This window comes from Hemicordylus capensis, chromosome 1 (genome assembly GCF_027244095.1).
Source record: "Hemicordylus capensis ecotype Gifberg chromosome 1, rHemCap1.1.pri, whole genome shotgun sequence".
Taxonomy (NCBI): Eukaryota; Metazoa; Chordata; class Lepidosauria; order Squamata; family Cordylidae; genus Hemicordylus; species Hemicordylus capensis.
This window is the reverse complement of record NC_069657.1, coordinates 161,870,591-161,884,135: the sequence shown is the minus strand read 5'-3', so window position 1 is coordinate 161,884,135 and position 13,545 is coordinate 161,870,591. Positions and strand designations below refer to the sequence as shown.

The following is a 13,545-nucleotide window of genomic DNA, read 5'->3' as shown; positions in this document are numbered from 1 at the left end:
GAGATTCAAGTTTCCCTTAGTAATTAATATTTCCTCAATGTCTCTGAGCTTCACTGCTATTCTGGTTGATTCCTTGCAGTGTGTAACGATTGGCTGACGATCCCCCTTGCTTCTTGTTTGGCTTGTTATCCTGCAAATCCTGTGTTGCCAGGGGAAACTGTGTCAGCATTGGCTGTGGGGGAGGAACAAAGGAGTGTTGGAGGAAGATGGAGGGACTTTCAAATGTACTTAAGGGGAGTCCCTGAGACAGCCATTTCCTTTTGCCTCATGGAGAGAGAAGAACTGCTGCTGTCTGCTGCTGCTGAAAGAGTGAGGTGGACTGCTGTGCTGAGTAATTTTATATTTTTCTGACATAGGAAATAATGGGGATTTGAAACAGCCCCATTATTCCCCTTGGGTAGTGCCTAGGTACTCCAGAGTGAATTGGGGGGGTATGGCCCCATGGGTGCCACCTACCACCCAACCCGCAAGGCAGTGGGGCACTTGGGTGATATTTAAGGAATTTTGTAGTTTTATATGATTTTTGTATTTTATGGGGAATAATGGGGATTCATAGTGGCTCCATTATTCCCCATGGATAGTGCCTAGGTACTCCAGAGCGGGTATGGGCATAGGGCAGTATGGGTGCCAACTACCACCCAAGTCACATGGCAGTGGGGTAGTCGGGTAATGTTTTGGGAATTTTTGTGTATTTTAGATTCTCTTTTGCTAACTAACTTTTCCCCATCATGAATCCCTATGCAGAAGTAATGTAATATCTGAGAGTCTAAACACATTAGATTCTCAGATGTTATATTGCTTCTTAATAGGGATTCATTGTGAGAATAGGTTAATTAACACCAGACATTCTAAAATACATAAAGATCCCCTAAAAATCACCAGGGTGCCCCACAGCCTTGTTAACTGGGTGGTAATTGGAACCCATGGTCTCCACCCCCCAACCTGCTTTCGAGCACCTAGGCACTACCCACGGGAAATAATGGGTCTGCTTTGAATCCCCAATGGCAGAAAAATACAAAATCACTTAAAACTAAAACATTCCTAAAAGATCAACTATTTGCCTGATCACTTTGCAGTCTGGGTGATAGGCAGCACCCATGGCAGCCTGCAATCCAGCCTGCTTTGCTACACCCTAGCCCATTAAAATCGAATTTGGATCTGTTCAAATTCAAATCTAATCTGAATCAAATCTACCCTGATTTGAGGGCAGCAGATTCAAATTTGTATCAAATCAGACTGATTTGATTCAAACTTGAATCGAATCACAAAAATCATTTCATGACATTCCTATGTTCAGCCAATAGAAGGAAGGATAGAATTAATTTGTTCATCCAAGCTTTTAACTAGATATCTTATGTGAATTTGTTTTAAACTGTTTTGATATTGTAGTTATTGCCACCCTAAACATGCCTATACAAATATATTAAATAAATAAATAAATCCTAAAGCTTTTGTGTATCGATGACCAACTGCCCATACAGCTACATAAGAAATGGAGCCATAGTTCAGTGCTAGAGCAACTGCTCTCAATGCAGAAGGTCCCAGGTTCAATACCTGGCATCTTCAGGTAGGGCTGGGAAAGACTCCTGCCAGAAACCTTAGAGAGCTGCTGCCAGTCAGTGTTGACAATACTGAGCTAGATTAGCCAATGGTCTGACTCAGTCTAAGGCAGCTTCCTCTTTTCCTAAGAACAAATGAAGAGTCCTGCTGGATCAAGCTAAGGCCTAAGTCCAGCATCTTGTTTTCCACAGTGGCCAGTCCAATGCCTCTGGGAAGCCCAGAAGCAGAAGGTGAAGGCCTACCCCATCGCCTGCCATTGCTCCCTTGACATGGGCTGACACGGAGCCAATTAAAAAAGTAACATTGAAAAGGCTGATCTACCCCAAAGCTAAGCACTTTCTAAATTGCTAAAATGTGCTCCTACTGCCACCAACACAACTTAAAATTATAGTGCTTAACTTTTCACCATCTTATATTATTCAAAAGAAATTCAATCACAGCAAGCATCTAGCAATTCTCTGAGTGATTTACCTGAGTAATAAAGTGTATGTGTGAAAATTCAGTTCAGATATATGAGGTATTTCCACTCTACCCCCAGAGGAAAAGCAAGAAGTGTGTGAAATGGCTGGAGTGGGGAAAGTGTTTGTGACAATGATCTATGTAGGAAAGCATTAGGCATCACATTTCTAAGCCTGTGATTCATGCAAAACAGGATAACATCTAAAGGAGCAGCTTTATTGCTACATTATCTGGCAAGAGATTGATGGCTAGCTGACATTTATTCACGGAAGTTTGACCTACGGTCCTCTCCACTCAAGGCACATACATAATACCCCCACATAATATGGTTGCACCGGATGGTAAGCCCAAACTGGGTATTGTTCAAAAGCTCAAAAATAAAAGTCAAAAACAAACATGACAAAGCCATTCCAAGCAGCCTTAAAGCAACACTTTTCTGTGGAAATCAAAATTCGTTAGTGCTGTGCGTAGGACATAGCAGATACATCTCTCAACAATTATCTGCTCTGCCTCTCTGTTTTAGGGGTTCTTTTCCCATTTCAAAGCCCTTTCCCTGCACCCCCAGGTTACTCTATAACTGCAAGCTTTGCTATAGTAATATTCATAGGCTTCAAACTGAGCATAGAAGTCAAAGAAACTATTCTTCCCATGTGAATGCAAGTTAGAACTGCTATATCCCAGCAGAGAGGGCCTCCAGTTCCCTTAAATCCCCGTGGAGATGCAAAGATCTCCTAGGGATCTTCAGCATACAAAAGGTTCTGATTTTTTTGCATATGTGATAGATGAGGAAAGATCCCTCATGAGGATCCCTCATGATGAGATGAGGAAAGCAGAACACGGCACACCAGAAAAGGCAGTTCTTGGATTCTTCTGACCTCCTTGGTCTTTTCTTGGTTAATCTCTACTTCTCCCTAGCCAAGACTCAAAGGTATAACCCTGCAGGTAGCTCTATTCTACTTCCTGTTTCCACATACAATGTCTGTTATTGGATCTTGCTTGCGGATTCTTTTTGCTATAAATGCTTACAGGGGAGCCCTCGGGGCAGGACTAACCTGAATAAGGGTTGTTTTTTGATGCTCTCTTAAATTTGCTATGCTATGTGTGGCCTCCTAGATATTCTCCCTGGTAATCCCTGCAATTGTGCTTCTGCTGTTCCTGGCACTTCTGGATTTTCACCTCCCCACTTAGCACTTGACCACAGCTTCTGATCTTTTTCAAGCTTCCAGTCCCGGTAGATGCAGCTCATGATTACTGGCCTCTGTCACTCTTGGGCATATGTCATTCTTGGACACATGAACTAGGTTCCTTCCACTACCCGGAGATTCAATTTGACTAACTTTTAAAAATATGTACCATGTTTTATTACATTTGCATTAACAAAACAAAACAAAAACAGCACCTCAAGGTCAAAACAATCATTTTAAAATAAAACAGTCATCCGTCAAACCAAAACTGAAGAAAAATATCTGTGGAGATGCAAATACCTCCTAGATACTCTCTCCTCACCTATTGCCTATGGAACAAAGAAAGAACTTTTTCCATGACATACCAACGCATCTGGAGAAGAAAGGGCAAAAAGGGAGAACAGACAGAAGAGAGCACGCTAGGGATGGAGGTTCGTGGATCCCAGCCTTCAGGGCTTTTTCCTTAGTCAGGGTTAGCTGTTTATCAACTACACAGCTAATGTAATCAAGGCCCTTATTACCATCACTCTAACAACAATGTTCAAAATAACATTATCCACTATTTGTAAGTCCTTACTGATATAATATATTGTTCTATGTGAATCAACGGACAAATCATTAGAACTCACTAACTTTAGACCACAGATTTTTGCTTCTTTTCCTGCCTATAGCCAGGCTAGGCTTAGCTGCTGTTGCCCTCTGACCTGACTGTGTTAATTCCACCTTCATGTGGCAAACACTTCCAATGTCTCACTATCTGACAGTACAGCATTGGCCTGGGAGGAAAAGAATTGTTGTTTACTTTTCCTTGCTACTCTCTCTCACTAAGTAGATTTTCCAAACCCTCTCTCAAAGCTGCATAATGACAACTTCTATACGACTGCAAACTTAACCTCTGTGTTTTATGTAAGCAAGTCAATAGAAAGATGCAGACACCTTTCAGAAAGGTCATAAAACTAGTAAAAGTAGCTTCAGAAAATTTCAAGAAAACATAATTAATTATGCATACATGTATACACAAACATGGATGTGCAGTTAGAAATGTGCTCTGCGGCAGAAAAGCCGAGGTTTCTTTTTATCCTTTTCAGCCTGCTGCCAACTACAACAAAGAGGAATCTGGTGACCACTTTTCATTGATCTACTGCAATTACAAGTAAGATGCTATATATCCTCCCACTAAGTTAAGTAGACATTAGCCCTGATCGGGTGTTCAAAAGAACGCTGCTAAACACAATTACGGCTGCCTAGAGAAAGTAGGAAGCCCTGCTCCTGCAGGTCAGTCATTTCCCTCCTCTCGCTGCTCATGGAAAGGGCAGCATTTGTGTGAAGAGGGAAGCGTCATAACTGTGAAGAGGGAAGCGTCATCACACTGATGGCAGGTGCTACCATGGTCAGCAGCCCCTGCTACCTGGGCAGGGAGGTATCTCTTAAAGTGAATATTTTATTTGGGCATATTTATTAGCGGGAGAGTAACTGGTCCTATCCAATGCCAGCACAGTGTTTTTGGAGTGGATATTGTTGGTGTCTACTACTTTGTGTTTCTTTTTTGTTTGAGAGCCCTTTTGGGACAGGGAATCATTTTATTCTTTTTTTTTTTTGTAATGCAAACTGCTTTGACAGGGCTTTTTGTTTTTTGAAAAATGGTAGATACATATTTATTATTAATAATAACAACAACAACACCAGAATGAATAGTAACACCAGAATTAATAAGTGAAAGAGCAAAGAAAATTAAAAATTGGACTGCACCAGGCAACGATGAACTGCATGGCTTTTGGCTTAAACACCTAACAAGCCTTCATAAACAACTATCAAAACAGTTCAATCACATTTTGCAAGGAGGTAATATGGAACAATGGCTAACAACTGGGAAAACTCATCTCATCATGAAAGACCCAGCAAAAGGTGCACTTCCAAGTAATTATAGACTGATAACCTGCCTGCCAACCATGTTCAAATTATTAACTGGAATAATAGCAGAGGAAGTAATACAAGACTTATTAACTAATAAGCAGCTTCCAGCTGAACAGAAAGGAAACTGCCCGAACACCACAGGCACAAAAGACCAGCTACTGATTGACAAAATGATTTTAGAAAATTGCAAAAGAAGAAAAACAAATCTAAGTGTTGCATGGATTGACTACAAGAAGGCCTTCGACTCATTGCCTCATACCTGGATACTAAAATGTTTAGAAACAACTGGTGTCAGCAAAAACATTTTGTTTGTTTGTTTGTTTGTTTGATTCGATTTTTATACCGCCCTTCCAAAATGGCTCAGGGTGGTTTACAATTAAAAACAGAAACCCTTAAAACCAATAACAATTAAAACAGAAATATAAATATGAACACCAATTAAAACACATCTTAAGAAACAATTAAACTATCAGAACAATTAAAACCCTGAAAACCAGGTTAACATTAAAACAATTAAAACTAATTAAAAACCCTGGGCCAGGCCAAGGAGATGGGTTTTATGGGCTCTCTTGAAGGTCAGTAAGAAATTAAGATTATGAATTTCTGCTGGGAGTGCATTCAACAGCCCGGGAGCAGCTACAGAGAAGGCCCGCCTCTGAGTTGCCACCAAACAAACCGGTGGTAACTGGAGACGGACCTCCTCAGATGACCTTAACGTGCGGTGGGGATCATGTAAAAGAAGGCGGTCTCTAAGATATCTCAGACCCAAGCCATTCAGGGCTTTAAAGGTAATAACCAGCACTTTGTATTTTGCCTGGAAACATATCGGCAGCCAGTATAACTGTTTCAAAACAGTCTCTCCAGGTTACCCCAGAGAACAATCTGGCTGCTGCATTCTGAACTAACTGAAGTTTCTTGACTACGTACAAAGGCAGCCCCACGTAGAGTGCATTGCAATAGTCAAGCCGGGAGGTTACCAGCTGATGCACCACTGTTTTGAGGTCATCCTCTTCAAAGAATGGGCACAGCTGTTGAATCAACTGAAGCTGATAGAAAGCACTCCTGGCCATGGCCTCCACCTGAGACATTCAGATATTTATAAAAAAAGCAATGAGCATGTTGAGTACACAGTTAACAATCAATGGCGAGACACTTGAACAGGTTAGCATTAGAAGAGGTATTTTCCAAGGGGACTCACTATCTCCTCTGTTGTTTGTAATCGCCATGACTCCACTTTCACAAATACTAAATAAAACAGGCCTCAGATACCAAACATCTAAAACATCAAGTCAAATAAACCATCTGCTCTACATGGACGATCTGAAGCTGTATGGAAAGCCCGAATCAGAAATCTAATCACTGCTGAGCACTGTCCATATATTCAGTAGCAATATAGCAATGGAATCTGGTCTAGACAAGTGTGCTGCATTAATAATGAACAGAGGGAAAATAACAAAAACAGAAGGAATAGAACTGCCCAATGGAAGCAAGATCAAGAACCTGGAAGAGAAAGAACATTACAAATATTTGGGCATTCTCCAGGCGGATAACATCACACACACTGAAGTTAAAAGAAAAATGGGAAGTGAATACATCAGGAGAGTTAGAAAAATCCTGAAGTCCAAACTCAATGGCGGGAACACCATATAAGCCATAAACACCTGGGCTATACCTATTATCAGATACACTGCAGGAATAATAGACTGGACCCAGGCAGAGATAGAGACGCTAGATCGGAAGACCAGGAAAATCATGACCATCAATCATGTTCTGCACCCCCGCAGTGATGTAGATAGGCTATACCTCCCTCGCAGCTCAGGTGGAAGAGGAATGCTGCAAGTCCATCAAACAGTAGAGGAGGAGAAAAGAGGCCTTGAAGAATATATCAAGGACAGTGAAGAAGATGCACTTCAAATGGTCAAGAACGAGAAGCTATTCAACACCAATGAAACAAAGCAGGCCTACAAGAAAGAACAAGTCAAGAACCAAGCAGAAAAATGGAAAAATAAGCCACTGCATGGTTAATATTTGCACAATTTAAGTGGAAAATCAGACATCACCAAGACCTGGCAATGGCTTAAGAATGACAACTTGAAGAAAGAAACAGAGGGTTTAATATGGGCTGCACAAGAACAGGCACTAAGAACAAATGCAATAAGAGCAAGAGTCGAAAAATCAACCACAAACAGCAAGTGCCGCCTTTGTAAAGAAGCAGATGAAACCGTGGACCACCTAATCAGCTGTTGTAAAAAGATTGCACAGACTGACTACAAACAAAGGCATGACAAGGTAGCAGGGATGATACACTGGAACATCTGCAAAAAATACAAGCTACCTGTAGCCAAACATTGGTGGGACCATAAAATTGAAAAGGTTGTAGAAAATGAAGATGCAAAAATATTATGGGACTTCCGACTACAAACAGACAAACATCTGCCACACAATACACCAGATATAACTGTAGTCGAGAAAAAAGAAAAACAAGTCAAAATAATCGACATAGCAATACCAGGGGATAGCAGAATAGAAGGTGGGGGAAATAGAAAAAATCACCAAATACAAAGATCTACAAATTGAAATTGAAAGGCTGTGGCAGAAGAAGACCAAAATAATCCCAGTGGTAACTGGCGCCCTAGGTGCAATTCCAAACCACCTTGAAGAGCACCTCAACACCATAGGGGCCACAGAAATCACCATCAGTCAATTACAAAAAGCAACTTTACTGGGAACAGCCTATATTCTACAACAATATCTATAATAATAACAACAATACTGATAATAAAATTCAGCCATCCCAGATCCATGGGAAGGACTCAATGTCTGGATAAAACAAACCAGTCAATAACACCTGTCTGACTGTGTAAACAAGAAATAATAATAATAAAAGGTAATTGTCAGACTGGCCTTCAACAATGTTACTATGTAGGGAGTGGGGCTTCCAAAGTGGTATGAAAACAAAGTGTTATAAGCATGTCCCTGTTTTCATCTGTGAAATGTTGAAGGGCATTTCAGAGTTTCTACTACTTTTTCTTCACTGGATTGCTTTGGCTCTGCCCTGATCTTCAGAATGCACCCACATTACATTCCAGGCTTTGCATGCATATTTGTCCCAAAACAACCAGCCCCAATATGTCTTGGGCTCTTCCAAAAGAAAATTTCTGGATATACCGTGTGTGTGTGTGTGTGTGTGTGTGTGTGTGTGTGTGTGTGTGTGTGAGAGAGAGAGAGAGAGAGAGAGAGAGAGAGAGAGACGCATGCACATACCAACTGGTCCTGTACCTGCTTTGAAAATAGGAACACATTCCGACTGCCTACAGTTCTGACTGAATAAACTAAGTATAGTGACTTTTAGGCTGCAAATGCCCCTAAGCATTTTTACTTGGAAATAAACTCTATTAAAATCAACACAAACTATTTCCAAACACAAACATTTAGGTTTGGGCTAAAATATGCCATTTGTGGTCGTTGCAAAGTGTACAATGTGAAAGAGTGCCAACTTTTAGAAACTGAAACAGAATCTGTATTTCACATTTGGATTATGGCACACCAATTGCAAAAATCATATTTGAATGTTTGTGAAATGCCCCAAAAGAAACCTCCCACCCTCTCTTTTTCTATTCTTAATGCACAAAATAAAATAAACAGTAGCCCTTTTGCATGCCACACAATCAAAGCGAACCCTCCAGCTCTGCTTAAGCAAACCTGTCTCTGTTCTGCTCTCATGTTGTTGTTTTTTGCCCATTTGGCTAGATAAGATATGATTGGAGTGCACATGAAAGGAGAAAGGCAGAGCTGCTGTTTTCTCTTCCAGCATGTCAAAAAAAAGAATACCAAAGGCCAATACTTGGAAATAAGCAGTTTGCCAAGAACATCTCCTCCCCACCAAGGCTTTTCCTTTGAACTTTTACCTTGGCACACTAGCCAAGTAAGTCACAAGTTTACGAAGGTCTTCCTGCCTTATTCTGTCATGATTGCTGCGTGCTGGAAATGTCAGGATGGGACCTCCTCGTTTATCACGGCCACCTGCAAAAGAGAGAGAGAGAGGATTGTTAAAAAATAAACCAGGAAGTGCATTATGTCCATGAGCCAAACTGACAGACACAGAGGTCATTCACACAATTGAAAACTGTGTCCTACTTAGGTTTGGGAGTTGTGTGTGCTCTCAATTTTCGGTTGTGTGGGTGCAAATAACTAGGTAGGAGGAGGGAGAAGTGATTGTGTGAGTAGCTGGGTAGCTTTTCCTCCTACCTTGCTTCCACACCATCACTTCTCCCACCTAGTTGTCTGCACCCACACAGCCCAAAACTGGGAGCACACACAGCTCCCAAACCTGGGTAAAACACAGTTTTCAATTGTATGAATGGCCTCTTAAACTACTGCGATATAGTGCCCCTGCCCTGAGAATTTTCCTCTCACTACACTGTTTGTGTAGATGTTAGCATTCATAGGAAGATTGGCTTTAAGACACTGTCATGAATTCAAACCAAATTAACTATACAACAGCTTAGTTTCACGACCATTTGCTCAAACTGACTCAGTTTGCATTGGTCTGGTTCAAACCATCAAACTGGTTTGGTACATCCCTAACATGAACCCTGATGGGCTGAGATCATTATTCTCAAGATGACAACTCAAAAGTGGCATCAGCTGCTAAGAGGGACAGTGAACAGCAGTAGTGACAAATGAGCAAGCAGCACTGTGCACCTCCCAAAGCCCCCTTTCATGCCAAAAGATTTCCCTGTAAGAATTTGGTGTAGCCCTAAGTTTAACTCTACTGTTGAGTAGAGTTTTACATTCAGTGCACACGCACAATTATACTGTATAGAGCAATACAGACCTGCTTTTTAAAATGTAGGTGTTCCTCATGGCAAGGCTCTTGGGTAAAACATATGCCACTCAGTTCTTGAAATTTGCCCCCCCCCCCACTACAAACTGCAAAGGTGAGGGGGAGAGGGCCATGCAATGGCAAGGTGAAACTTTGCAGAACTTCAGTGATCATCATGCCAATATTTGTATAGATGAATTCAGCCCTGAAGTTGATATTTTCTAGTGTAAAGACATGTACAGCAGTTCCCAAAGTATCCATCATGTAATAGGATATTCTGCTATAAAAGCAAAAGAACATAACCTTATGCATAACTTCTGCAACGTCTTATTTCAGGGGGCGGGGCATGCCCAGTAATGAGAAATACTTGTTTTTTAAGCAGTCTCGTTGTCTTAAAACTTACTTCATTTAGGAGAAAATTTGCTCATAGGCCTCTTACAAAAAATTCTATAATGAACAGTCATTAATTTGAAACAATTATAGGTTGCATTCACACTTGTGGTTTGGCCTGAACAACAGATCTTACCACTGCAGGTGAGCACAATTGTTCAAGAATAATTGATATAATCTCTAGTAATTTGTACATAGTTAATGAGAAGTGAATCAACCATTACCTTGCCAATTTCCATGGAAACCTTAACACACCATCTCTAATTTCAGCTACCATGGATAAACAGGTAGGTATAAAGGAGCAGGTTTTGGTTCTGTTTGTAGGTGTTGCTGTCATCACTAACCCCGGTCTATGGGAAGCCTGTCCTGAAGCCTCGGTCCGGCAGTGCATGTTAACTGAGAGTCCATTCTCACAGTCCCTCAGTATAAGTTGATGAGGGGAAAATATGTTCACATTGACTTTGAGCCATTCTAAGACTAACAAGCTGGTCATTTGCACCTGCCACATTTTGGTTTTTGACACACTATCAACAACTCACACTGCAGATGGTTTGCAGTGCTGTGTCAAAAGCCAAAATCTGCACATGCTGACAGGAAATCTACATGGTTAGACTTTTCCCCCGAGACTGCTATGTGCTAAAGTATCCTGGAAATAGGTTCTGAATTAGGACAAGAATGTGGTGGGAGATGGATTGGAGAGAATGAGGAGACTCCCTCTGAAGAGAGAACTATTATGTCAAGCAAAGAGCAATAGGCCTTCCTGTTCCATTATCTAGGTAACAACCTAGACTAAGCTCCTCGCATTTAAAGGCAAAGTGTGCCATCAAGATGATTTCAACTCCTGGCTCCCACAGTATTAGTAAAGCATACACACCCTCTCCTTGTGTGTTGAAACCTCAGTTTGTTTGAATTTTCCATGAACAAACACTCAGTTTGAGAAGAAGATATGAGGTGACTACAAGTTTTGTGCTTAGAAAGTCAGTCCACATCTGGCAACATTTGGGATCAAGTCATGGAGGCTATTCTCACGATCGCCCAAAAGCGGGTTAAGGGAACCTAGCCCACTTTGGCGCGATCGTGTGCTGCAATGGGAACCGCGCAGCTCCTGGCAGCAAACTTCGCTAAGTATCCCTCCCCGTAGACGAGGCTAACAGAGCGAGTGCTCCATTAACCTCATCTTTTTAGCAATAGCAATAGCAATAGCACTTACATTTATATACCGCTTTATAGCCAGAGCTCTCTAAGCGGTTTTACAATGATTTAGCATATTGCCCCCAACATTCTGGGTACTCATTTTACCAACCTCGGAAGGATGGAAGGCTGAGTCAACCTTGAGCCCCTGGTCAGGATCGAACTTGTAACCTTCTGGTTACAGGGCGGCAGTTTTACCACTGCGCCACCAGGGGCTCTTTTTTAGATTTTTGAAAAATTTATATTTTGGAAGAACTCACTACAGAAGGTGACAGAATACCAAAATCAAGTTACATGAAAATATACATTGCCATTTGTCTTTATACATTGAGTGAGGGGGGGAAATCGGCAGGAGATCCAAAGGCAAATAAAGATGGAGAGGAGGACGGGAGGAAACGGAAGGGCAAAAAAATAGCATCTCGATAGCAAAACCAGCACTCACTTGAAAGGCAACAGCTTTGCATGCTTTTTATTTATCCAAACCAAGCAAGACAACCAAAAAAAAAGAAAGCAGTTTGTCCTATCTCGGGCTAACTTACTCAAGCTGACCAATTCCAAAGCAAACACACGCTCTCAGCCCTTTGGCCGGGGGGCAGGGGGGAGGAGATACGAGGCTCGGGGGCACCCCACAGCTGCCGGTTGTATTGCTACATCCACACCAAAAGCTGCGCCCCGGCTGAGTCACGGGTGCGAGGTGAAGCAACGCACCTCTGACGACAGCGCTCAAGTCATTGCTAGGATCAAGTAAGAGATCTCAGTGTTTTTATTAAAACGGAGGCACAGAGAGAGAGAGAGAGGGGGAGAGAGAGAGAGGGAGAGAGAGAGAGAGAGAGAGGAGGGGAAAGGGAAAGAATTACCAAGGTATTCAAACTTTATTAAAGAGAGAGATTTTAATTAAGCTCTAATGGCTGAAGAGAGAGAGAGAGAGAGAGAGTTGAACGGAAATCCACTTTTAAATCCTAATTTGTTTTCGTCCAACATGCTTCACGAGAAATTTTAAAGATTGATAAGAAGGAACCATGAATGACGGGGCGGGGGGGGAGAAGAACATGAAAAGAGGAGGGGAAATAAAAATTAAAGAACCTGCTAAAATCTTTTGAATTTACACGATTCTTAAGCTAACTACGAGACAGTATTATTTGGTACAATGTGTATTTGTGGATGTACATGAACAGTATATATATTATCCGGATCATGTTGTGCTATGTACACATCTTTACAATTCTTCCTGAAGGTTAAAGCAGTCCATTATGTTCTCGAAAAGTGCACGTCTTCATTGGCACTGGTCAGGCTCTTGGTCAGCGTGGGTCACTGGCGGGTTTTATTGCGGCCCGGTTCCAGCCAGTGTCTGCCAACGCGGTCGAAACACAAGTCCGGCATCAGGTGGGGAGAGTGCAGGGAAACAGTGCCGTGTTCCTCAGTTGGAGACCCTGAAAAAAGTGAAGCTACAAAGCGGCTGAAGTCAGTGTCACCCGAAAGCAGTCTCTTGGCTTTTTCTTACACAGCGGGCAACTTTCCTTTTGAATTCTCCATTTCTATCTTCCCTCCATTCTTTCGCCGCATCGACGTTTGTGGGCGAGTCGCCGTTGGGGTCCGCCAGCATAGAAATTACACTAATCATGATGGTTTCCACGGTATGGATGGGAAGCCAGCGCTCCTCCGGTTTCTCATAGCCATACTTGTCTTCGCCGGGCTCGTGCAGGATGGAAATACAGACATCGCCGTTTTTGTCAACGTTTGGATGCCAGATTTCGGTGATAAACTTCATTTTTGGCGGCCTGAGTGGATAGTCCTTTGGGAACGTAAGGTGAGCCTTGAAGACGCCACCTTCATACAGTGTATCTGGAGGGCCAATAATAAGGACTTCCCATCGATAGAGATCATTGTCGTCTATTAAGCCTGCTGAAAAGCCTTCCACTGGGTTCTTGTTGAGCTCTGCCAGCTGTCTCCGCAGTAGCAGGGCGGACTGGAGCTCCGTCATTCTCCCTGCGTCATTCTCCCTCCCCGGCTCTGCCCCCCCTC

General features: G+C 42.2%; 2 protein-coding genes across 10 annotated transcripts in view; both read right to left on the bottom strand.

Moving 5' to 3' along the window:
* KALRN (kalirin RhoGEF kinase) overlaps window positions 1–13,545 on the bottom strand; it is a 920,107-nt gene that overhangs the window by 515,462 nt on the left and 391,100 nt on the right. For all 9 annotated transcript variants that reach the window (XM_053244819.1, XM_053244856.1, XM_053244784.1 and 6 more), the window contains one exon: window positions 9,026–9,140. In XM_053244819.1, the coding sequence (XP_053100794.1) occupies window positions 9,026–9,140 (115 nt within the window). The remainder of the gene's footprint in view (window positions 1–9,025; window positions 9,141–13,545) is intronic.
* LOC128322866 (ubiquitin-conjugating enzyme E2 G1-like) lies at window positions 12,659–13,507 on the bottom strand. Its single transcript, XM_053244999.1, has one exon. The coding sequence runs from the start codon at window positions 13,502–13,504 to the stop codon at window positions 12,992–12,994; it is 513 nt and encodes a 170-aa protein (XP_053100974.1). The 5' UTR covers window positions 13,505–13,507; the 3' UTR covers window positions 12,659–12,991.